At 36.0% G+C, this 26,925-nt stretch overlaps 1 protein-coding gene across 1 annotated transcript in view; it reads right to left on the minus strand.

Annotated features, from left to right (window-relative positions):
• Positions 1 to 26,925, minus strand: part of GABRB2 (gamma-aminobutyric acid type A receptor subunit beta2) — a 160,127-nt gene that overhangs the window by 40,935 nt on the left and 92,267 nt on the right. The window contains exon 6 of the mRNA XM_084295069.1: positions 25,319 to 25,401. Coding sequence (XP_084151195.1) covers positions 25,319 to 25,401 — 83 coding nt within the window. The remainder of the gene's footprint in view (positions 1 to 25,318; positions 25,402 to 26,925) is intronic.

Raw genomic sequence — 26,925 nt, forward strand, 5'->3', positions numbered from 1 at the left:
TATTTGAAGTGCGTAGTTTTAGCCTATCTCAACTTCCTCTACAGTCAAAAATAAAATGCAACACGAACCATTTCAAATAGAGGGAAGCTGGTCTGGGTGTTCTGGGTGTTTCTGAAAATTACATACACCATCTCTTAACTACCAAAATTCCAAGAATTTTTGTATTCCATAAAAAAAAAAAAAAAAGGAGATGTATACAGGCAAAGAAAAAGAATACAGAAAAATATCAGAAATTCACACATATGTTACATAAATGCAATCAGGTGAAGTGCGTTTTATCCCTTGGATTTCAAAATACCTGCTCTATTTTTCCTATCTTGTTAATACTGTAAACCTCTTGATTATCTGAAATAATTTACTTCCCTTGAAAATACATAGATACATAATACTGAATTAATCTTTTTCTAACATCATGTATGAGTCCTGATATGGTATGTAACTCATGTTTTGCTTTTTTGTTTGTTTGTAAACCAGAGGTATCAAAAACATAATAAGATGTTAATTGTGTTTAAGCAGGACAGACCACATGTAACCTTCAGGAACAGACAAATCAGATTATAATACTCTCATATATACCATCTAATGGTATAAATTTCTGCTTGGAATCTGTAAGAAAAGCAAGAAACGATCACTGGAAAATTCATGTGTAACAGACTAATGTATTATCTTATTTTGTGGTTTACACTAATGGGGCTAATCTGTATATGGTGTGTTTTCTCCTGAGGAATCATTAGATGCCTGAATCATAAAACATTATGTAGAATAAAAGAAAAAGGTTTAGAGAAAACAGCTTTATTTAAAGAGGTGAATAGATGTAAAGGGTATAATGCTGATAGCAATTATTGCTGATAACCTGAAAATACAATGGGCTATTCAGTAGTTACTTTACTATATTACCATCCTCTGTTTGAAACTATGTGATATTTTATCCCTATTACTATTAGCAGCCTTTTCTTAATATTCTGTATAATAACAACTAAATTATTCTAGATTACAACAGCTTCAGTTTTTATAGTTGTTTGTGGGTTTGTTAGCCAGAGAAGCATTTATATATTTAATAGAATATATATTTTATATAATAAATAAATAAAAATAAATAAAGTAAGCACAAACAGAAATATGCCACTATATGTCACAGAAGTGACAAAACTAGTAATAAACATAGAATCGGAATTCAAGTCCGTTCCCCAGTCTGGTGCTACCTCAACTCTGATGCTCACCCTTATTGAGACACAAATCTCCTAAATGAGTTCTCTTCAAACAACACAAGATTTTATCAGTCTAGCAAAGAAAATTAGTGACCTGATCTATAAAAAGAAATGCACTTTCTCTTACACCTTACAGAAACACTCATCAAGTGGAAACCTTTTTCATCAGGTACAGTCTACAAGGACCAGTGTCAGTGTGCATTACTCTAAAGTGGGTTACATACCTGAGGTATCTGACTTTTTTGCTCCTTTTCTTTATAACAACTGTACTTGTGTATCTACTAACATTTAGTCATTGATTTCTTCTCCAAAGTAACAAACAATTTAGGCAAAGCAATACTATTCATAATAGTATGGAATGATGTCACCTGGTTGGCTTTTAATTCATCCCAGTGATAGATATGAACCACACAGATGCAAGCTGTTTCTCTGCATGAGAAAAACAGACTTGAGCGATGGTCTGCGTATATAGCCCAGAAACTAAAAAATATCAAGGAGAATATGCACACAATATTACAGACATTTATATAGAGACATAACATAAGAAACTTTGCTTCTCTAGCCTGGGCAACCTATCATCCTAAAGATACCTTTGGAATTAACACATTTTCTTTGAGATAATCTAAATATACAAGTACTTTTAAAATTAGGTGTTTTTTGAATGAAAAACCTCCAAAAGAGTATTTGTTTCCTCTTAATATGGGTGCGATAACCCAGTTTCTGGGGGATATACAACTGTCACTTGACAATACAGGGAAGCCTAACAGAATATTTAGCTGACTTTCAGATGACTCCTTAGGTGAACTCTGCTCTAACTCCCAAGGCAAACTGCACTCCAAGGCTGTGTTGTTACCTTACTAAGCATCTAAAAGAGTTCTGCAGAATCACAAAGCAAAATGATGCTCTTCTGAAGAGGATAAAATTTCTTCTACTACTGATCTTATACTATAGAAACAAACAAACAAACAAACAAACAAAAACACTAAAACACATAAAAATGTTATCTAGCTACAGACAATCCCTGTTCATGAAACAATGTTTAATTTGCCCATGAAACTATGCCATTTTTTATCTCCTGTAAACTGAGGACACTAATAGCCTCAAGACATACAAAGCTTCACAGATATGTGAGGTATGCCACTGGGAAATACCTGATCTATAAAAAATGAAAAGTACTAACACCCTCAAATATCCTAAACCCAAGAGTAGATCCTTGTTGTCCACCTTTTTTCCTGAATTTGCTGAGTTGTGTAATTGCATTGTTACAATTCTTAGTCAGGTAATCACATAATGTTTGTCCAACGTAACTCCCCCTAGCACACAAAAGTCAACAGTGACTTACAAACACGATTCTGTCAGATACAGTGGTTCAACAACTACAAATAATTGTGCACATGTATATCTTGTTGCAACCTTGTCCTTTTATATGAAATAATTCACAAAACTGGGCACTGATTAATACTATCATTAGTTAAGGAAAAAAAAAAAAAAAAGAAAAGTAAGAATACATGAAAAGTATAATGTTCAGGTGCAGATATCTTCTTCCTGGATATCCAGAAATATCTCACAGAACAATATGTATGCAGTCATAACTTTCATCCTTATATAAAAGGAATTATTCTTCAACAGGTATTTATCAGATATGACTTGCTCAGTCTGTCTGTAATGTATTCAAAATAATTATTAGATCTAAAAGCCAAGCTTTAAGAAGTGGCTACAATATGTCCGTTTGGACAGCTACAGATGTGGTGAGAATTAAGACTGCCTGATGATTTCTGAAGATCCGAGGCCTTCTAGTTCCTGGCCCTAACAGCATGAGGCTGACAACTTTCCATCCAAGGCACCAACACTTCCTGGGTGCTCAGGAGAGCGGACTGCAGCGAAATGGCTAGGGGGATGTGACAGCAAGCACCAAGGCAGATGTGCCACCCCTCTGCCATGCCTCCCAGCTGGTTGCTCAGAAGACCTGTTGGGAAAAGCCTCCTCACTGACACATGCAAATGCTGCCTTGTTGAGACAGCAACTGCAGCAAAAATCCTCAGTTACAACATTTAGCCCAGGTTTACCTTCTGGGAAAATAAATAAATAAATAAATCTGAACTCCTTTCCCAGTATTTGATTAATCAGTGTAACTATGACCACTGATGTAAACTAACACTGGAAAGTACTTCAGCTGTGAAATTTTAATAAAATACATGTAAAATACATTTTTTTTGTGGCACTAGTGATATATTACAGCTACAGTTACATTACAAATCATGTTCACCAAGAAGATGAATTGAAAAACACATAAATGTATTTACTTAGGAGCAAAAGGAATAAAAATTCACTGTGATTCAATCACTTTTTCATATAACATCTCTGTAAAACCATGAAGCATGGTAGCCCAAACCAAAGCTTATAAATTGCAGCAGATTAGGATTTTTTTTATTAGGATTTTTCTCTAGACAGATGTTTTAAAATTCCAGTTCCACTGGAAAGAGCTTCACTTGATTACTGCTACATGAGATCTCTTCCCTCAAAACTTGCTCTGAACTAAGTTTTGTCTTCCACTTGGGCAAGTAGTTCCACAATTCATACCGTACTTCTATCATGTTTCTTTGCTAGGCTACACACATTAATGCTGAGAACAGCAATCCAAGGTAACAGAAGACAGCAGCACCACAGATTTCCATACAGCAGGCTGCCAGTCTTCAGGACACCCTAGCTAGATAGAAGAAAAAAAGAAAATTTGGGTTCCAGTGGCACGATTGCTTTTGAGTAAAACTTAATTCATTGCATTGTTCCAGAACCACTAACTTTTACTATCCTAACAACTTAACAAGTAAAGACATCTCTGTTGCAATCACGTTACATAAACATCTCACCAATAGAGATATATCATTATATTATATTTTAAGCTCCCATATGTCACTAGAATTCATGCTGAAACAACCTTACAATGCAATCTTTATGACAGATTTCTGTGGATTAAGTAGTTTCCAGTTTTCTCTGACATTTTGTTAAAACTTCAATACTCTAAGCATTGCCTTTTGACATGCTTTCTGCCATTACTTTTTCCAGGCATAACCATATGTTACAAAACAGTAAATGTTTTCGATTAGGACATTTAGCAAGAAAATTATTTTGCACTTATACTGCATATTGTTTTGAAAAGTACAAAATGGAATAATATTTCATTTTATACACGTGACTTCACTTCCCCATGTTTTGTTAGCTTTATCACAATCTGTTTAGACAGAATATTCTGTGAATATGAAATTCACTGTCTGTTTCAATAAGCCATCCCTATCTTTCTCTATCATAACGGGGACCTGCTAAGGTTAATCAAAGGAAAGTCAATTCCTTGCAGTTAAAGTGTAGGACAGAATATAAATCCTAATGGAGAGGAATAAAATCATGGTATATGAAGACAGAAAATGGACAACCTCTACCCACTTTCTGGGTCACACATTTATACAATTGCAATGGCAGGGGAGATATCTGGCATATCTATGTTTGATGGAATAGTATTGTCCTGTCTTCTTATTTAAGGTATAATTTTTTTCTTGCCAAACCTTGGGTTAAGAGAGATAACTTTTGGACTTGAAACAGTTAATACAGCATGAAGAATCCAAACTTCATTTCTGTTTAATTTCTACACATTCATTTGAAAAACCCCAGAAATATTTGCTGCAACAAGGGATCTTTAAGTGATACAGTATGACATCCCCTTGCCTGCTGAACTTATAGAGAGAAGTGGAACCACAACACCACCATTTCTTCTTCACACTGGTCTCTTTGGGATATTAGGACCAGTATAACTAATACATGATTATGGTCCCCATAAGAATGATGTCTTTTAAGCAGTAATACCAAAAGAAAATAAATGAGCAAAGAAGGAGAAGAAAAAAAAAAAAAAAAAAAAAAAGGAAAAAAAATAAAAAAGAAGAATATTTTCCAGAGTAAAATACTGGGAGAAAAACAATGTCAACAGAAATATATTAGTTCCTAAGCAGTAACCCAGAATGTTGCCAATTTCCTGAACATGCAAAGTCAGCACTACTGACAAACTGAAATTGCTGAAAACCTAGCAATGCCAGTGTTAGTTCCAGGGGATATTAAACCTGCCATCAAGTACACAGTTCCTGGATTAGAACATCATAAGTTTTTATGGGCTTTTCCTTTTACTATCAAAAGCAACAGAAACAATGAATAAAACACACAAAGTAATGAAGCCAGGTCGTGTCTACAGCCAATCATTTTCCTCAGGAGAAAAAATACTGGTATTTATCCTCTTTTAAGCTGTTTTCATAGCACGGAAATTATACACAAAAGGCCATTCAGACACAATACCTATTTTCCAGGGCTATTCTAGAGGAAAACCCAACACAAATTTACAAAGTCAGATCCTATAAACTTCAACATGTTTTACTGCTGCAAGTAGCAAAGGACTCCCTTATTTTGCATACTTAAATACTACTAATACAACAGCAAAATACTTATAATTACTGATCCTTGTATCTCAGGAGGAAGTGTGTACCACCACATGCAGAAAATGCAGAAAGCCACCTACTGGAAAACAAATCAAAATAAACTTCTACTCTCTAGAGCTCTGAAGAGGCAGGTGAAAAGAGAAAGACAGTCAGTGCTACAGAGATATTTATCCTAGCTCTGCCTCAGGCTGTTAGGAGGAAATGAAAATTTAGTCCTTGAGTGTCATCTCCTTGAACTATTCGGCAAACCTTACTTTTGTTTTTTTTTAATAACTGTTTAAAGAAGAAGACAACAGCATGAAATTGCCAACCTGCTATTCATGCAAAAACTATGCATTAGCAAGATTGGTGGCAAGTGCATCTCCGCAATTACTATCAGATTTTTGTTTGTTTGTTTTGAAAGCCTACAGTGAGTGAAAGAGCCACAGACTATCCTTGTCATTGCTTAGTATAATGATGGTTATCATCATACTCTTCCATACCCACCATGTTCAATTTGAACTTTCACTGGTGCAATTTAAGCTCTTATACTTCTTATACTAACCAATATCATAGAGAAAAATATTATTATATTCCTCTCTGCAGTACATTTTGTATATTTGAAGACTCATTCTCCCTCTTCCTCTGATTCCCCTTCTCTTACCAGAACAATGTCCATTCAATCTAAGTTTCATTTTCCAGGCCCTGGATTAAAATTTAAATTTACATATATATATATAAATTAATATATATATATGTGTATATATATGTGTGTATATATATGTGTGTGTGTGTGTATGTATATATATATATATATATAATTTTTTTTTTTTCCCGGGGTGGGGAGGGGGCTTGTTTTCTTTTCTTGTTGATGTTCACCTCCCACTATGGCAAGGGATTGACATCCAGCTCGTCCTTTCCCAATTCTGTGATGGGTGCCATTCTTAGGTGTAAGATTTGGAATTTCATAATTTCAGGCCACCTCTCCAGATAGCTGAGATCCTTTAAAACCCAATTCAGTCTTTCTAGCTGCTTAAAGGTTTAGGCAAGTTTCATTATTTTCAGATCATTAATGAAAACACTGTAGATGGACTTGATTCAAAATTCTTTCCCTCCAGTTAACTACATAATCATGTCCCTTGTGTTATTTTACAAGTATGGTTCCCTCTGATCTGTGTTTTCCTACATTCTTTATAAGAAAGTCATTTGAGACAATGTCAGAAACCTTATTAATGTCAAAATATAGGACATTGGCTGCCTCCAGCAAACTATTCCACTGTTCAGAAGTGGTCCAGCCACTACCACATGGGATGCACTCATGAAAAGGAATGTTCAGTTCAAATAGGAAATATTTGCACTGTAGGGGCCATGTAGGATACACCTGTCCAGCTTTGCAGACTAGGGTATTAAAAAAAACAGTAATAATTGGTCAAACTGTTCTGTTGCTCATTTAAAAGCATAAACATTTCTGGCTCTTACTGTGGCCGCCTAGAGGTGATCTTTCTCTAGAGACAGTACCTTTAATGGTGCCACTGTGCTGGCAGCAGCCTCGGGCTACTCAGTGGGCAGCAGGGGGTGTAAGGTCTCACGGTGCTGCTAGATTCATGAATACTCTGGTGAATGTTTTAACACATAAGGAGATCAGTCCCCTGTTATAATACAAGAATTTATAAAACAATCACAGATTCAGCAAGAAATTTTCAGCAGTTGTATAAATTACACTCCCTGTAAAGTTGCCCCATAAAGTTGCAAAGTAAAGAGACAAAATGCGTAACTCCGTATTTGTGCCAGTGATACTGGGTCAGGATATATCATTAAAAGCAATAAGGAAAAAACTAGAAATACCTTTTCTAAGTAGGGTATATCTTACTAAACCTCTTAAGAGATGCATACAGGGAAGTATATCTGTGCATTTATTCCTACAACAGGAAATGATGACAAAAAACAAGGTAGAATAATAAAAGGACAATCAAAAATAGAACGACAAACAAGAAATCCAAACAGCCTAGAATCACTTTCATGATCAAAAAGGATAACCCTCTATAGGCAGACATTTCTGAGGAAAACACCCAAGAAAACATTTCAGGTTTGTTCAAACCTATGGACGAACATCACAGAACATTTAACATGCCCAAAATTATGGAGGAGATCTTAAGGAATTAAAGCAACAAACATGTCTAGAAATAACATGGGAACATGTGAGTAGTCAACTTGGTTTACAATAGACAGATTAAAACAGCTAAGCTTGTACTAACCTACCATCCTGATATTGCAGGGTTTATCACTAAATTGTTTGACTGTGAGTCCACAAGAACTTTGTTAAGCTTTGGAAGAATCCAGACATTTTAAGAATAGCTGGAATTTTACAGACATGCGGCAAGAGTTTATTTTTTATTGTTGAAAAGGTTTGTGATTACTTCAGCTTTCTCTAATACAAGAGAGAACTTGTCAAGTTAGCTGTTCCCTTGCATTACTAAATTGAAGATTAAATAAGCAAGAAGGGGTTTTCTTAATAAATCTGACGTTCTAAGACTGGTACTTTAAAATACTTTAACAGAAGAGATGGAGAAATTAAGACTGGCCATATAAAAAGAAAAGTAGTGAAAGCTGAATTTAAAGAGTAAACATAGGATCAACATGGGATCAGGGAAAAACAACTACAAAACAGTGTAAGGGAAACACCAAGGCCACTGAAACAGGGGATCTGCAGTAAGATCCTAGAAGACATCTTTTTTTTTTTTGTATAAGGAACACAGCAGTGAATCATAAGTGTATGAAAAAAGGCAAATGGGATGAAGGAAAATTGTTGCTTTTTAGAAAGAAAATATGACAGAGGGCTGCTGACACAGAGCCCTCCTATCAGCCACTCTACCTGCTCCACCAACTATATCAAAAGGGAAACAAAATTAGATTTATTTTTTATTATTATTATTCAGGGTGGGGCAAAAAAAAGTCTTTAATACTTTAATTTATATATAAATTACCTGCTTATACTTGATTCTGGTAACCTCATAACCTTTGAACTGACATGGTTAGTCTTTACCAAGATGCTCATATTTCTTTACGTACAAAAGAGGAAATGCTCTGTAAGGCATCAACTCCAATAAGGCAGCTTTTCTTTCTTAAAATGTCCTCAAAGTAACTCATTTTTTTTTTTTAAATAATTCTTTATTGCCATCAGTTTTCAGATAAGTTCTATAGTTCCTAAGGATAAAGTAAAAAATGGGTGAGTAATGAACAATAAACCTGTCCTATAGATGAAATATTAAACCATTACCAAGATTTATGGAAGCACAATCACACTTTCATAAGCCAGTATATCTATCCTTGCAAAACAGAAATTTCTGAGATATCTATCTGATCACATACATCCCAATATTTCTAGATCACATACATCCCATGATACTAGCCTGATCAATTGAAAATGTAATAACATGTAACTGAGCTGCAGATACCCAGTAAACACTACTAAATTGCTACATTTATTCTGAAAAAAAAAAACAGTTTCATAAATTAGCATTTATTTATTTATTTATTTATTTATTCCCTTAATTGTAATGTTGTATTTTCAAATGTGTCTGTTTATCACTTTGGAAATATCAGGAAGGGTTTCATGCTGCATACACTGAGGCACTGATGCCAAAGCTAGTGGTCTACTCCTATAGTCCCTGTGGATGGGTCACCTGAAGATGTCACAAAGCACCAAAATCTGCCTTCTCTGGATGGTGGTGATTCAAAGCAGACTCCCAACTTGAAGTCTAACAATATCCATCAAGAAGAGATTGCACAAGTTCCTTTCTGAACAGACGATACAAGAAAAACATCAATAACACACTATATCACACTGATGACAGCAGCATGTTTCTGCAGGTAAACCTTTGTAACCTGATTTCTTTAAAATAAAGTTTAGATGACACTTTTTTTCCCCCAACTTCTCATGCAATTATTTGGAGTTGAAATGCATTTGTGAAAGGTTTTTGGTGTCACCACACACAAACAATAATAGGTATTGCAAGAGACCGGAGACATTCATCTCAGAGGTACTTTCAAATCATGTTTCAGTTGTAACAATGTCTTTAGATGAGATCATCTCTACTCATACATGCATCTTTAAATGGTAAGAGTTCTTACTCACTGTTTATTTGGGTCAGATTTTAATGAGAGATAAGGACTCTGCATCTCTGTGTCATCTACTCCTTTATCCACATTCAATGGGAAACATCAGCTGTTCCCACCACAAGTAAAATCAGAATTTTAAAGTTCCTTGTGCGCTCTGGGATACACCACAGAAAAATAACACTTGAATTACTGTTAAATACTCCTTTTTGAAGAGAGCTGCAATGCAGTGGATAGATACTGATAACCAAGGGGCTGAAAATAGTCCAGGTTAAAGAACACAGAGCTCCACATCAGCTCATCTGCCCTTCATCTTTGACTCTGTAAGAATAGATACACACTATCTGCTAATTATCTTCCTCTGTGCAACTGATTATTATATTTTGCTCAGATATTTTTACAGCATACTTTGATATTTTTATCACGGATAGAAAAATAATTTAGATAAGGAAAGATCTAACTAAAAGGCTTGCCTACTCATCATCCTCATAATTATTTAAGGCTTACATTTATCCTTCCTTTGGAAGCAGTTTTTAATCTATTCTGAATAACTTACCAGGGATGATAGCACTTGAGCTGATAGCTGAGCTCACTTATTCAAAGGTCAGACACTCATGAAATAGCCAATATTCATGAGCCAATTAGGAAATTTGGAGATATATTTGTCATAACAGAAAGATAGGTCTATAGGAATAGCACTTAAAATAAGGTATTATCTCCTTTCTAACAGACTGAGTTCATTTTTGGCTGGTCAAGTGGCCTCATGTTAACTCATGATCATGTGGAACCAACAATGCTGTATTTTCAGTCCCAGCTGGAATCTCCCCAGGGAGCTTTACTCTACCTTCTGGCTAAAATACTTTGTACAATCATCCAAATCCCTGAAGGGAAAAAAAGGATTAAAAAAGAATACAAAACACAAACAAGCAGCTGCTCTAGGTTGGATAAACCACTGTATTAAAAGAAAACATGCTGCATTCAAAATACTCTATTTTCCCTGTAAAACCTAATAACTTCACAAAATAACAGAGTTTCTAAATAACAGAATCACAGAATTTCTAGGTTGGAAGAGACCTCAAGATCACCAAGTCCAATCTCTGACCTAACACTAACAAGTCCTCCACTAAACCATATCACTAAGCTCTACATCTAAACGTCTTTTAAAGACCTCCAGGGATGGTGACTCCACCACTTCCCTGGGCAGCCTGTTCCAATGTCTAACAACCCTTTCAGTAAAGAAGTTCTTCCTAACATCCAACCTAAAACTCCCCTGGCTCAACTTAAGCCCATTCCCCCTCGTTCTGTCACCAGGCATGTGGGAGAATAGACCAACCCCCACCTCGCTACAGCCTCCTTTGAGGTACCTGTAGAGAGCGATAAGGTCACCCCTGAGTCTCCTCTTCTCCAGGCTGAACAAGCCCAGCTCCCTCAGCCGCTCCTTGTCGGACTTGTTCTCCAGACCCGTAGCCCTTCTCTGGACTCGCTTGAGCACCTCGATGTCCTTCTTGTAGTGAGGGGTCCAAAACTGAACACAGTACTCAAGGTGCGGCCTCACCAGAGCCGAGTACAGGGGGACAATCACCTCCCTAGCCCTGCTGGCCACACTGTTTCTTATGCAAGCCAGGATGCCGTTGGCCTTCTTGGCCACCTGAGCACACTGCTGGCTCATATTCAGCCGACTATCAACCATCATTCCCAGCTCCTTCTCTGCCTGGCAGCTTTCCAACCACTCCTCTCCCAGCCTGTAGCTCTGCTTGCGGTTGTTGCACCCCAGGTGGAGGACCCGGCACTTGGCCTTGTTGAACTTCATGCAGTTGACCTCGGCCCATCGGTGCAGCCTATCCAGATCCTCCTGCAGAGCCTTCCTACCACCGAGCAGATCAACACATGCACCTAACTTGGTGTCATCTGCAAACTTATTGAGGATGCACTCAATGCCCTCATCCAGATCATCGATGAAGATATTAAAGAGGACCAGCCCTAGCACCGAGACCTGGGAAACGCCACTAGTAACCGGCCTCCAACTGGATTTGACTCCATTCACCACAGCTCTTTGGGCCCAGCTATCCAGCCAGTTTTTAACCCAATGAAGCGTGCGCCAGTCCAAGCCAAGAGCAGACAGTTTCTTGAGGAGAATGCTGTGGGAAACGGTGTCAAAAGCCTTGCTGAAGTCAAGGTAGACCACATCCACAGCCTTTCCCTCATCTACCAAGCGCGTCACTTTGTCATAGAAGGAGATCAGGTTCGTCAAGCAGGATCTGCCTTTCATAAACCCATGCTGACTGGGCCTGATTGCCTGCTTGCCCTGTAAGTGCTGCGTGATGACACTCAAATAATACTCTCAGATCCTTTTCATTTCCAAATAGCCACCTTAATATCATTGTATTAATTCAAGGTGATGGTTTTGATGGTTTTCTATTTATTTATTTTTGTGGTGAACTCTGTTGGAGGTGCTGCCTTACACTCTGGCTTTAAAAGCCAGATATGCACATATTGGCTACTGAAACCAGCACTATGGCTGAATGAGGGAAAAAAAAAAAAAAAAAAAAAAAAAGATCAAATTCCAGCATGACTCTAATCATCAAATCTTACCAAAATGCATGCCCAATATCACTTCATGTTAAAGGAAATTAAACCAGAGAAACTGTATTGTGTTTGCAACCAAGTTTGAGAAAACACTACACTAGAGTCACCTACCAGAAATCCAGCCGTCTAACCTGATGAGATCCCCAAATGCTACTGTACAATGACAGGGGCTACATTTTGCTAATCTAAAGAAACCTCTCAAACTAAGAATCTTTGAATTAAATTATTATCTTTACCATACTGGAGTTCATGACATCATGTCCCCACCTCTTCTCTGGTTTGTCTCAAGAAAGAAAAAATATAGGCTAATTTTTTTGTTAAGCATACTGACCTAGAAAGGCATTATAGACAATTTCTTCTGCTTTTAAGACAAAAATTAGTTATACATTTCATATACAGTGTCTGATAAATGCCTTAACTCAATCCTGGAACCAAGTGATTCTAAGACCCCTCCACAGACACCAATTTTATGTCACCATCAGAATTGGTCTGTGATCTAAACTTAGTTTTGCTGAATGCCAGCTGTAAAAAAGACAAAAGTAATGCTGTTACCACATATGCATTGATAGGGAAAGGTACAAGACTCAATTCCTATCTCACTGTCACATAGTTCACACAATTGAATCAAAATAGTCACCTCATCGTTTAAATTACTGTGGTATCTGTTAAAAAATCTAGGTGAAACAGAAGTAAGTCTAGAATAGAATTAATTCAGTTTTTGTCAATACATTAATGCCTCTGGATGGATATTTAAATAAGAGAGTAATAAAGATTCACAATTTCAACACCTAATGCTGTGAACCAGAATACTGAATGTTTTTTTCTAGTTAACATACAGCGTTAGAACTCTTGTTCCATTTTTAAATAATGGATAAAAAGTGAAATAATTTTCCTAGATTTAAATATGCATGCTGATCAAACTTTGACATGTTTCTAGACTCCACATTATTATTTCTTCTTCTACAGAATAAGTTCTATGACAAAGATGCAAGAGAGTAATTTAAAAAGCATCCACACTTTTTTTTTTTTTTTTTTTTTTTTTTTTACAACAGCACGGGTACAAGCACTAATTTACTAAGTTGTGAAAACAATTTTCTAAATAATGTAAAATAATGTCAAGCTAAAATTTTTGATTTTATTGACTTTATTAAGCGATCTCTCTCAATCTTTCTCTCTCACAGAGTATTTAAAAAAATCAGTACTGAAGTACTTGTAAAAAATGCTTTAGGAAATAGTAGCAGTCTAATCTTACTGTCACTGAAATAATTTGGTTATGTATCATTTGCATCAAGATATCTCAAAGTACTTTAGAACATTGCATCTGTAAAAAGTCTCCCTCTTCCACTAAATGATTTTTTTCTTTTCCTTTCTGTTCAATTCCATATATCTTTTTTTTTTTTTTAATTTTTTTTAATTTAAAAAAAAAAAAAAAAAAAAAGCACTTTTCTGATGTCTTTTGAAAAGCTGGAATCCTAAATCAAAAACTCAGGTTTTACAGCTTTGAACACATTTATCAAAATTCTTCCCTGCAGAAGCTCAATCAAACAAGCTTGACCACATCCTAGGCATACAGGTTATCAGCTTAAGTAAGTGTGATCCAAATAGCCCAAATAAGATTGGAAGTCCTAAAATTTGCAACTATTGTCTACGTTTACAAGCAGAATGTTTTCATAAGTTGAGCTGTGGCTTTGTCTCAGCATGGAATTGTGAAATTTTGCTTGCCTAATAGGGTGGATAAAAATAATTCAAACAAAACTTAAGAATCAACAGTCCACTTCTTTGTTGCCTTCTCACTCCCCACAGTAAATTGCTGATAAGCTTTCCTGATGTTTTTTTTAAAAGCAAAAAAGACCATATGTGAAATATTTTAAAATCACAAGCCTTTAATTTAAGTTTACAACATTATCATGAGGAATTGTTGAAAAGGACAGGTGTGAAACTGTTATCTGTATTTGCAATACTCTACCTTGAGGTCTATGAAGCAAATTGTGGACTAAAGTGGAACTCCACTTTTCTCTTTTCTACTTTTTTTTTTTTCAAAAACAAAAAAAGTTTGCTTATGTACACTTCAAAACCAGAACAAGTTAAAAAACTGAATGGCAACAGAGACTGGCTGACTTTCACAAGGTCACTAGACAGTCAGAAGATACCCTTGCTCTGAACAGCAGTAACAGAGCTGTGGATAAAGCACCCTGGCCCCAGTTCTCAACTCTGATTCGGCATTCCTTGATGATCAAAGCTCAAGCTGTAATTAGACAAGAGAATTTCCTGTAAAAGCAACTCATTTAAAGATATGTTCTACAGTATAAGACCATGTTAAGAGGCCTGTTCATACATGGCTATTATAACGATGAAATCATCCTTAAATGACAGTTACACCAATGTATTTACAATTTGATGTCCAGTCAAAAATTATAACCATATAATTTATAACAGGCACAATGATCTAATTTATCAAATGTCACCTATGTGTTCCTTAAGATAAAAAGCAAGTTGGCATCCAGCCACAGAATAATCTGGCCCTGAGTAGTTTCAAGGCACAGCAAGTACATACGCCAATGTGTGCAAAAAGAAGCACACTGGTCTTTTGCAGAAAGATGGATGTTGAAAGAAAAAAAAAAAAGACTAAAAGTCTGTACATGCATTACTCAGTAGCACAAACTGACAGTGACATGCACAGCACAGATGCTACTTATATTTACATCACTTTCAAAATCTCCCATCCAAAATAGAAAGATGACTTTTTAAATTGGTATATGAAAGAAAAAAATTAACTGGCGGGGATTCAAATCGTGTGGTCATCTTCTCTTTGTAGACTTAGTTTCCTGTGTTTTAGTGTGTTTAGAACTCCTTTATAATGAAACAGACAGAGACATTAGTTAAAAACCCAATTTTATTTCTTTAGAAAAGTTAACATATTTTGTGATTTTATAATGAAAGTAAGTTTTCTATACTCATAAAACCAATTCCATAGTATTATTAGCAGCACATGAAGAGTCATTATAGAGTACAAATAGAAGGCTATGCTGTATATAGTATATTTTAGGCTACAATAAGAGTTTTGGACGTATAGTGAGATGTAGGTTTTTCTTCCTTCAGAGCAAATGTGAAACCCACCTCTTTAATCCTCTCCATAACTGAAAACAAGTAAACAAAAAACCATAGATGAACACAAGGTAGTTCCTCTTGGTAAACAACAGAACAAACTTGGATAAGATCTTAGCTAGCTTTTGCAAGAGGAAAGCAACATACATTTACCTAATAAGACTGTAGGTCTTTCTAGACCTGCACAAGGTCATTCTTGAAACCTGAAAGGAAATGAATGCTTTAGTTAGTAAGTGTACACAGGACCATTAACACCAATTACACCACAACAATGGAAGAAACTTACAGTATAAATGCATTACACTTGTAGCATTATCCATTCCTTTGATGCTCATCTGCTCCCATGCATATGTTGCTAAATCTGTGTTAGATGTATATGAAGAATGAGAAGTTCCTTGACATATATGCCCTCCCTAGGACAACAATTCTGACCAGAGTTACCAATGTTAATGTTGATATTACTCATTTTGGCTCTGCAAAGATGCCAAGGAACAGCAGGTAAAGAGGAAAAGAAGGATTCACTTTGTGTTCTTGGACCCTGTCCAAAAACTTCCCCAAAACAGTGATATAACACCTGTCAGATAAAAGGTTACAAAGGTTTAGACAAACAATAAACAGAAGAATAAAAGCAAAATTCACAAACAAAACTTAACTTACCAGTATTTTAGCTTGTCTGGGAGGTGTTGTGGTACAGGTCATTCTTCCAGAAGTGAGTTGAAGAGACTTGATCATTCCAGACTGTGGTGAAGAGAAAAACTGCTCATTTGAAGAGACCCAGATGTGTGCAGATGAGCTCCCAAACAGTAAAACTCAGCTGTACTTAAATGAAAATAATTCTTGTAGCAGCCTACAACAGGCCTTTGCCTCAAATAAAGCTGTCTGCTAGTGAACACATAGACACTTCTAATACAGACTGATTGTCAATTAACCATTTCAGAAAACAGAACAAGAGTTGTGGTTTCACCAGGAACTTATATTAGGATATAAAAAAACAACATCAAATCCTTGGATAAGCATCTTTCTCAAATCAATAGCGTATCAAATCAAACAGCACAGTATTTCACTCCATCACAGACAACTACAAAACAGTTTCAATATTGTGTAATCTCATCTAGAGCACAGTACCTTCACACATCCAATGTCAAAGTGGAAAGGTCCATTCTTAAGGCTAAATACTGACCTCGACCAAATCCTCCTTTGCTTGTTTGTTGTTTTGTTTTCCTGTTATTATGTAAGATTATTGCCTGGACTCATAACATCTCAGCTTCTGGCTATGGTAACACATCAACCACAAGATGTGTTATAAGGCCATATGATACATGTATATAATGTAAGTAGTGGATTTTTCTGCAGCTGAAGAGTTGAAGATTACATATCACAAATTCCAAAGCTATGACTTAAAGGAATGCATTCCAATGCATTCCTACAGAGCAGATTATCCAGATGTGTGCTCCATACACAATAAAGATGACTTGTGCATTGTGCAGTTGCAAAATATAAAGAATTGCCTTTTAGATGTATATAAAAAAGAAACTTTTTACAGTCATTCTACTGAAAATTCTTTTGCTATTATCAGGGGAAAAGAATTCTTATTTGATGGTGGAAAGGTTTACATATCATGGGATCAAGAAATATGGACCAGATCAAAAACAGAAAGAAAACTTTATTTCATTAACTCAAAGATGTCTTTATCAATTTATAGGGCTACTTGTACAGTATATGATTTTTTTCAGAGCATTCTGATATCATTCAGTTATACGACTTATAAATTATATTCTTACAAGTCAGTTTGCACAACACTTGCATTCTATTTCAGTTTAATAAAAATAAATAATTCTTTCCGAGGCAGATGCAGCCAGTACATGATAAAATATAAAGCAAATATTTCCCTTTCCACAGCTGCTGTGAAACTTCTTTAGGACGGCCATATTCTGGAACAGGTTGCCTAGCGAGGATTTTTTTTTATTCTTCATCTTTTGAGATTTTCAAGACCAGACTGGACAAAGCCCCGAGCAACTTGGTCTGAAATTAGAGCTGACCCTGTTTTGAGCAGGAGGTTGGAAGAGAGACCTCCTGAGGTCGCTTCCATCTTGAATTATTCTGGATGTATGTCTTAAAATATAAGCATACATTAATAATAATAAAAAGAAAAAAAAAAAAAAAAAAAAACTTCTCCTCCCTCCCCCCATTAAAATTTACACTGAACATAAACAGAAAATAAACGATTGAGACTGTAATTTTTATGATTCTCTCAAACTACTAAGACCTTTCTTAGATGCATGTTTTTTCACAAAACATTTTTGAGAAAACTTATAGTAATATAAATAGTCTTCCCATTCAATTTTGACTTTAAAGAAATATAGCATGAAAAAGCTATGAAATATATTTATCTAACAGATAGAACTTTCATAAACAAAAGATCGAACTCTTGAATTTCCATCCAAATAATTTTGGACAGTATTTCAAATATTTATGCCACTCATATTATTAAGTATGTACCAGAAATATTTCTTAAGCTACAGAAGAACTAGGAAAATGAAACTGCATTCAGTATCAGAAAGCTCATATTTTCTAGCTACAGGTTGAATTTGAACAGTCTGAACTACCACTACGGAATAAAGAGGAACTGAACAAAAATAACTGAAAGCAAGTGAAAGAAAAAAACAGAGGTGAACAAGCTATACTGCTCAACTCAGCTTTTGTGCAATTAACATCACCAGTTGACTCAATCTACAGCAAAGATTCTGCCTGAATTGCCTATGGACTGAATCAAGACTTTAAAGCATTTTCAGTACAGCAAAATTCTAATAAAATGTAATCCAAGAAAAATAATAATCTCAGGTTATACACTGCATGGAGCTAAAATATAGAACAGTATTCCACATGACCTTTCCAATAACTCTTATAAATGCCTCTTACTTTCAGGGAAATCACCAGGTATTAGTTGTTTCAAAAAACTCTAGACCTACAAAAATACTTACTTTAAGTGTGTGATAGTATAACAGAGATCCTACTATCCAGTTAAAAAAAAAAAAAAAAGATAAAAAATGAATATTTACCTTGTAAAATTCATACTTTCTAGAAACAGGATTGTAAAGTGCCAATCCCATCAGTTTTCCACTATTTCACATAATTTATTGTATAGAGGATTATCAGAAAAGATGCTAGAAAGACATTCTTTTCTCTTGGGTGACTTTTTTTTTTTTTTTTCCCCAAGATCATCAGAGATATTCTCATAGACCTTTATTTTTTTCCAAACCCTTTAGCAAATGAAAATGGTGCTCTTTGAATACGGGCACTTTGAATTTGGCCTTTCATAGACTAGCTATGAAAGGCAAAATGCTTTAGAAGTTTTAAAACTGCATTTTGTCTCTGAATCTTTATGATTCTATATATTCTTCACATTCATCTGTAAAATGATATAAAAATGAGCTTCAAGCTATAAATTTCTTTGTGGAAAACTACATTGCCTATATTGTCCCATGCTGATAAGCAGAAACTGGATATTAGTATCTTGAATCCCTTTATTCATTTTTCTTTATTGATTTGCAAAAAGTACATGCTTTTATTTGTGTTATGAGTGCTTCCAAGATGCAGAATGTTGTAAAGATGCAATTAGAAATAAAGAAAATAAGAGAGAGTACTTCCTTCTTGTGTCCCCATAATAATAGGTAATAGGAAAAAATTACTTTGGATGTTACTTGAGTTTTTGTCTGAAAAGCCTGACCAAAGTCCCTAGAGGTCATTGCTCATGCTTGGTTATCAAAACATTACAAACAGCGGTTCACTTGTACAGAACCTGCCCCAGTCATATACACCTGTGTACTGATGGTTAGTCTAAACATCCTTCCCTTCTTCAGACTAGCCAGAAGAAACATTTACCATTTATGTTGGTATTTTTTTAGCCCTTACTGAAGATCATACATCTACACACTGAAAAGGAGTCATGTTTGACAGTATGCATTACATCACTGAATTTAAATCTATTTTCTTTTCTTCTCTTCTCAATAGAACTGAGATGAAATTACTATGCAAAAATAAAGACTGGAGTACCTATCCCGAGGAAGCCACATTACAAGTTGATGATGCTGAAATGGACAGTGTATGGATACAGAGGAAGAATTCATGACTATTTATTAATGCATCTTTTCCTCCTATCAAAGTACTGTGTAGGCTGGATTGTCACAGAATCTAAATTAAGACATGCAAACATATAGATGATAAACAAGAAGGAGAAAGGAGCACTTTGAAAATAAGGTTAACTTCTCCTGATAGAAGAATATTCTCCCTGTACAACAGCTACTAAGCAAAAAATACTTAATTGAAGGGTTGAAGAGAACAGGTTACATGCTAAACTTGACAAATGAAAAGAAAATTAAACGAACCACTATAAAGATTCTAACCTTTAATGGTCCTAACGTCACATATTCAGCTTTCCACTTACTGTGTAAATGTTGGAAGTGACATATTCACTTCCAGCAGAGGTATCCCCCTCTGCTGAACATCCTATTTCCCAGGGATAAGCAGAGTCTCTCACCTGGTATCAGACAGATCCACCTCTAACCCAGAAGGGTACTGCCTGGTCAGCTCCTGCAGTTCTACCATTTTATATACCTTGATTATAGCTCTGATTTCTGACCAGAGCAGCTGTCTGCAAAGTACTCAAAACTTCAGCAATAGGCAACTTTTATTTCTTTCTAAAGCTTTAAATGTGCTTATAAACTGACCTTCAACATACAAAAATTACTCGTTTCTCTTGGTGATGGGCTTTCAGAGGATCTGATTAGAAAGTGTTTGATACACAGTCACTGGGAGGAATGATACACTTTTGCCTTTGTTCTTCCTGCCTTTTTCTAGATTCTTATACAATGGAAGTTTTAAACTGGTCTTATTTAGTGTGCTACTGTTGCCTTTTTGCCATGATACAGATAAAATAATTTAATTAATTCCTGGTCCAAATGCCCCTAGCTGTTAAATAAAAGAAAGGTCCCAAAACAATAATTCTTCATTTTTCACCAAAACACTTCCTTTCCGCCCCCCGCCCCTTCCCCCCCCTGCCCCTTCCCCCCCCCAGTATATGCAAACTGCCTGTTTGCTGTGGCTTCAGACAGTAGGGCTTTCATATGCTGCTTTTTTTTTTTTTTTTTTTTTTGCCATATCTTTAATAAACTATGGAAAACTTTTCTGAGACTATGCTTCTAAGGTGAGACTCAGGGTGGTTTTGTTTATTCAAGAGCAACAAAGAAAATTTTAAAATATCACTGTCACAAAGCAAGCATTTTCTGAATTACACCACAATACAGCAAATATAGCTATGCCTAACATGTTGTCAAAAAATAAAGAGTTGACGTGAATTTTAATGTCCTTTTGTGTCACGGTGTAATTAAAGTTAACAACAGTCAAAATGTACTAGATGAATATTGAATATTTACATTGGAAAATATTCAAATCACAATAATTGTGATGGTGGATAGTCAGCTGAATATGAGCCAGCAGTGTGCTCAGGTGGCCAAGAAGGCCAACGGCATCCTGGCTTGTATCAGGAACAGTGTGGCCAGCAGGGCTAGGGAGGTGATCGTCCCCCTGTACTCAGCTCTGGTGAGGCCGCACCTCGTGTACTGTGTTCAGTTTTGGGCCCCTCGCTACAAGAAGGACATGGAGGTGCTTGAGCGGGTACAGAGAAGGGCGACGAAGCTGGTGAGGGGCCTGGAGAACAAGTCCTACGAGGAGCGGCTGAGGGAGCTGGGCTTGTTCAGCCTGGAGAAGAGGAGGCTCAGGGGCGACCTTATCGCTCTCTATAGGTACCTCAAGGGAGGCTGTAGCGAGGTGGGGGTTGGCCTGTTCTCCCACGTGCCTGGTGACAGGACGAGGGGGAATGGGCTTAAGTTGAGCCAGGGGAGTTTTAGGTTAGATGTTAGGAAGAACTTCTTCACTGAAAGGGTTGTGAGGCACTGGAACAGGCTGCCCAGGGAAGTGGTGGAGTCACCATCCCTGGAAGTCTTCAAAAGACGTTTAGATGTAGAACTTAGGGAAATGGTTTAGTGGGGACTGTTAGCGTTAGGTCAGAGGTTGGACTCGATGATCTTGAGGTCTCTTCCAACCTAGAAAATTCTGTGATTCTGTGATTCTGTGAGACCTCAAGATCACTGAGTCCAACCTCTGACCTAACACTAACGAGACCTCCACTAAACCATATCACTAAGTTCAACGTCTAAACGTCTTTTAAAGAGCTCCAGGGATGGTGACTCCACCACTTCCCTGGGCAGCCCATTCCTATGCCTCACAACCCTCTCAGTAAAGAATATCAGTATGAACCAGTATTCTGCAAACTCCCTCGTGCTTCTTTTTGCCTTTTAGCTCCCTCTATTCTTTAGGCTGATTAGCTAAGGAATTCCTTCAACAGTTACAACTCCAGAAAGGCAGGAGACAGGAGAGAAACATACGTATTCTAGAGCATCATGAGAAACATCATTCATACTTCAGTGGCAGTTGTACAGAGCAGAAAGGAGAGACATTTTACTGAGACAAGTCAAAATTCAAGTAACAAGGAAAAAAAAACACTCTGTTGCCTGCAAGCTGGGTATCTAAGAAATGAATGCACAATAAAAGTGATTTCTGGTTTTATATCCCCACAATTCAGCATCTTGGGAGATAAAAGAAAGAGAAGAGTAGCTAAATTATACCCTGATGTGAAAGACATTGTACAGGTTTAAAAACATATTAGGAAAACTAAAGATTCAACATGTTTCTGCCCCCTTTTAAGTGTGAGCAAATCAAAATAAAATGTTCAAAGACGTAAACTGCCTATATGTTAAAAAAAAATTAGATTTCAGTTCTCAAAACAAAGGCTCTTTGAACCAGTGAGGAATAGTCCTCTCTTACGCTTTCAGTATCTAATCTTGTCACTACTAATTTAAACTGAAACGGATAAAATACTGCCTCTTGTATCTAACAAATGATACATCCTTCCCCATTTTATGTTTTAGCTTTACCATAAAACCCTTTTCTGCCATAATTCCTAATTTGTAGATTCATCTAGGTTTATGTAAATCTAGATTTACAAAAATTTGACACTGGACCCAAAATTCAGTAAACACAATGTTATGTGATAAAACATAATCCAGGCATATAACAAGAAAAAAGTCGACTGGCATCAATAAGACAGAAGCAGTGAAAGAATGGAAGAACTTTAAAGACGTCAATGTGCATGGAACTTGGATAAAAGCCATCATGACATAACTCATAAAGGTTCTGGCTAGCTGATAACTACGTTTCTATGCAAAGTACAACTAACCTGGAATTTATGAAAACATTTGATATAGGACTATCTGAGAACAGACGATTAGTAAAGATTGATAAATAATATGTAGGAAATTGTACTGCACTGAAATATTAGATAGTGCTCAGTATAGAGAATGATCATAAGATCATCATAAGAAGATCATCATGATCTTTGTTACCATTAATATTATTTAGTGTTTGTGTGTGAAGGATATTCTTAATGAAACAAAATATGCAGGTGCTGGTCAGATGATCAGAACTAAAATACCAAAAACTTGATAACCTTGAGGACTGTAGCAAAATTAAGAACACTGATTTATGTGAAAAGTGTTATGAAATGCTAAGTCACGTGTTCTTTGAACTATGCAAAAATATTTCTATCAAGAGCTAGATCCCACTGATGGAAGATGAGTGAAGGCAAAATCTTACTGTAATGTTCCAGGAATGGCTACCGCCTATGGAAGTTATGCAGTTATGAAAAAAGGCAAAGGTCGCTCTTGGAAAAAAGGGCAGGGTAAATGCAATACAGATTTCATCTGGGATACAGTTTGTGGTATGGATTTATTCATAAAGAAGGATGATAAACTATAGCAGTTGTAGAAACCAGTATTAGCTAGTTCTGCATTTCTCTTAACATAGAATCACTGAATGCACTTGCATGAAAAAGCTAAAAGAGACCAGCACATTCAAGTTTCATGAAATGAAGGCTATGAGAAATTAAGACTACCTTCCTTAAATACATTGTGAGGGTCACAGCAGGGGTGGGGAAGACATTAAGCTTGAAACAAAAAAAAAAAAAAGAGGGGGGGAGAAGACTGTTGACATAAACAATGAGTATAATTTTATGCCTTCTTGGCCATGAAGACACTTACAATGGAATTTAGAGTGTTTGTAAACATCACAAGAAAGCAGTAATGAAACAGGTATGAAACAGAACCAGCAGGCCAAGAAACTATGATACTTTCAGCATGCAAATAGTTTAAAGAAGTGAGTTTAAAGAAGTGAGTACCTGCATAAAATGACTCAAAGTCACTTTCATTCTTATTTATTCTACCCAACTGCCTACTAGCATTTTGTCTGAAGCAATTTATAATGATTAGACAGACTCGGGTTTTTACCTGGACAGAGTGACATGGTAAAGAGTAATAATTTTCTAAAGCAGCAATAAAGTTTTTCAAAGCCTCATTCTATCCTCATTCTTTAATGACCCTTTTTACTACAGTCAAAGGCAGACTAGCTACATACAGTATCATATTTTAGAATTCTTTTTTACTTTTGCAAGGCTGCAACAGAGCTAAGAGATCCACAGAGGAGCTGTCCTATCCTAACCACTATGGGAAATTAACCCCCCACCCTTTCTGTGATGTAACAAATTCTGTATTTTTCATACTGCATGAATAAACAGTGTCAAGAATCTCTGTAAGCCAGAATACAGTTAGTCTGTACAGAATTCTCTCACATTACTAGTAGAAGTGGGCTGACTTCTAGAGGCTGTGCATGTCAACATATAGAAGGGGTGAATTTTAATGATAAAAATTTTTTTTGCTTACTTCAGGCATGTAAATTATTTCAAACAGCAGTATCACCAGTGCAATTCAGGAAGAGATTGTCATGTCTTTCAGTTACATTAAAATGAATGAAACCTGGACACAAATTTAAAATATATTCTTAAATGCTTTCTGAAACAGGAGAAAGAAGCTTTACCAAGCTCTTGCCAGACTGTAGTACAAGCTATGATCACTTTTCTCATGCAGAAATCCCATAATGTTTTAAAATAAATGCTATTTTAAAAACACACATTTTTTCATACTGTATCTTAATGACATTACTTTTCATTTTGCTTGCTGCATTCACCTCAATAATAGACCCCATCTATTACCTATGATTCTCCTGGAAAAGGAAATGTATCTTGAAAGTGCTGTTCTTCATTAACATCAAGTATTGCATATTTACAATATTGTCTTTATATAAGTGATGATGAGTAGTTTTTTTTCTCAAGTGCTTATAGTACCCTAAAGACTATACATTGAAAAGATACTGGAAATTTTATTTCATAACACAAGATTTATTGACATGGAAAACTTGATAGACAGTCCAGCTATTAAATCAGTATATATAATAAACTGCATTGCATGAATTGAAAGCTTAACTACAGAATAGGGTCTAGAAAAACATGCAAACCACAAAACACCTATTGCAAAAACAATTCTGGCCTCTTGCTATCTTTTATAAATGGAAACAAGCTGCAACATAGCTCAGCAGTAAAGGGGGATAAAAAACTGATAATAATCCTCATGCTCCTCACATGAACTCCAACACCTTTGAATGAGACTTTTAAAGCTGAAAATTGTCCATCAAAACAGAATAACTTTTGTTAATCCTTGTGCCACAAATTACTAATCCATCTGGAAAGCTTTTTTTTTTTTTTAAAAATGTGTTTACAAGAATCTAAATGTCATCGGAGACACAACTAGGTTAGTAGCATATAAAAAAAAATAAAAAAGAAAGACGGATAAAAAGTCTGAAGCAGTTGACCACAGAATAAGTAGGATTTGCAGAAGTACTTACAGCTCTCAATCTCCAGCGTGCAATTCTGCTCATCCAGCGGATATCTCCGTAGGTCCATCATACAAGCAGCTGTCGTTGTAATTCTAGGAAGGAAAAAGAAGAGCTTGTTAACGTGTCTCATTCCAATCTTTCTTTGATTGCACTTGGTTGAAAGATCAAAATATATTTTTACCGACACGACTATTTTTACTAAAATACTGTATACACTGATTGTTTGTAAGTAATACCACTGCAAGGTTATGCCACTGGTGGGCAATAGACAGCTTCCCATTTATTCACCATTATCACAGTACCACAAGCTTTAATCATCAGCAATCAGTCTATCCTGAAAAAAAAAATCATCATGAATTAGAATACTACTAATTCTTTCATTATATAGTGCAGCAGTTTGAGCCAAAAAGGAAGTCTCAATGGAAAGTGGCAGAGGAAATCTAGGGATGAGCAAAGAAAGATGTGTACTTCATATCCTGCGTTAATACCCTAATCCTTTCATATGAAATTTAATTCTGTCTTCTTTTCAACAGTGCTTTCTTTGTAAATGAAATATTATTTTAGCTTCACATTAGCAAGTGAACATTTTCAGGACTGTTTTCACAAAATGTTTAGACCATAGTTGACTTGCGCCCCCGAATGACTCGAAACCTTAACACAGGTCAAGTGTTTCTTTTAAATGTTCAGACAAACATCTGTATTATTAATAGACTCTTTTGCTGATAGACCTCCTGGAAGAATAATCCTGAGCATAATCATCTGAACCAAGGCAAAATGCTCAGCAGCCTTTTATTAATGGTTTACCTGCAAGTCTTCCTAGAACATAAACAAAAATCAATTCTATTTTATTTTTTCCTCCCACCTCCTGTGAATATGCAGTATCTGTAGAGACTGAAAAAACACACCTAAAATTTGGAATCCACCAATAGTCAAAATAGGTATATTCTGCACATACTCTAAGTAGGGCCAGGTGGGAATTTAGTGCATAAGCTAGAGGTTTCTAGCCTTTCTTCTCTCCCCCCTCTACTCTCTAAGAGCCGTTCTCCTGCACAGCTGCTAAAGCCTGGCAATTTATACAGCATCCTCAGACAAACAAGGATTTTCTTTAGTCCCTGTACTTTTCTGTTAAGTACAGCCGACTGGCCATCTGTATCTGGAAAATCTGCTTCCACATCCACAGAAGAACTTGAGCACTGTACAGCAGCCAAGTGTACATTTTTTTTTCCAGCTGAAAGTTAGGCAAATAATTTAACTCAAATCACAAAATCCAAGATGATGTAGGTGTGCCTCCAAAACGGGACCCAACTTGATAGATGAAGTATTTATAGCATGTGCAGACACCATACCACCTGATGGGATCAGCAGTTGGGATTCAAGGAATGACTGATCCTGGGTGACCAACCGTTTTCTTCTCAAAATCTTGTTGCCCTGTATGAGGGTTACTAGTCCTCTATAGAATATATTGAGACTGTTGGATAATGGCTCAAAAACTTCTTTACTACTCTTCAATCTGACAAAGAACTCTTTCACTTGATGGACCTCAATCTTTCTCCTTAAATACCTAATGACAGTTCATTAGAAGCAGAAAACTATAACTGCTAAAGATAGATTCAAAA

This window comes from Netta rufina (genome assembly GCF_964035555.1).
Source record: "Netta rufina genome assembly, chromosome: 14".
Taxonomy (NCBI): Eukaryota; Metazoa; Chordata; class Aves; order Anseriformes; family Anatidae; genus Netta; species Netta rufina.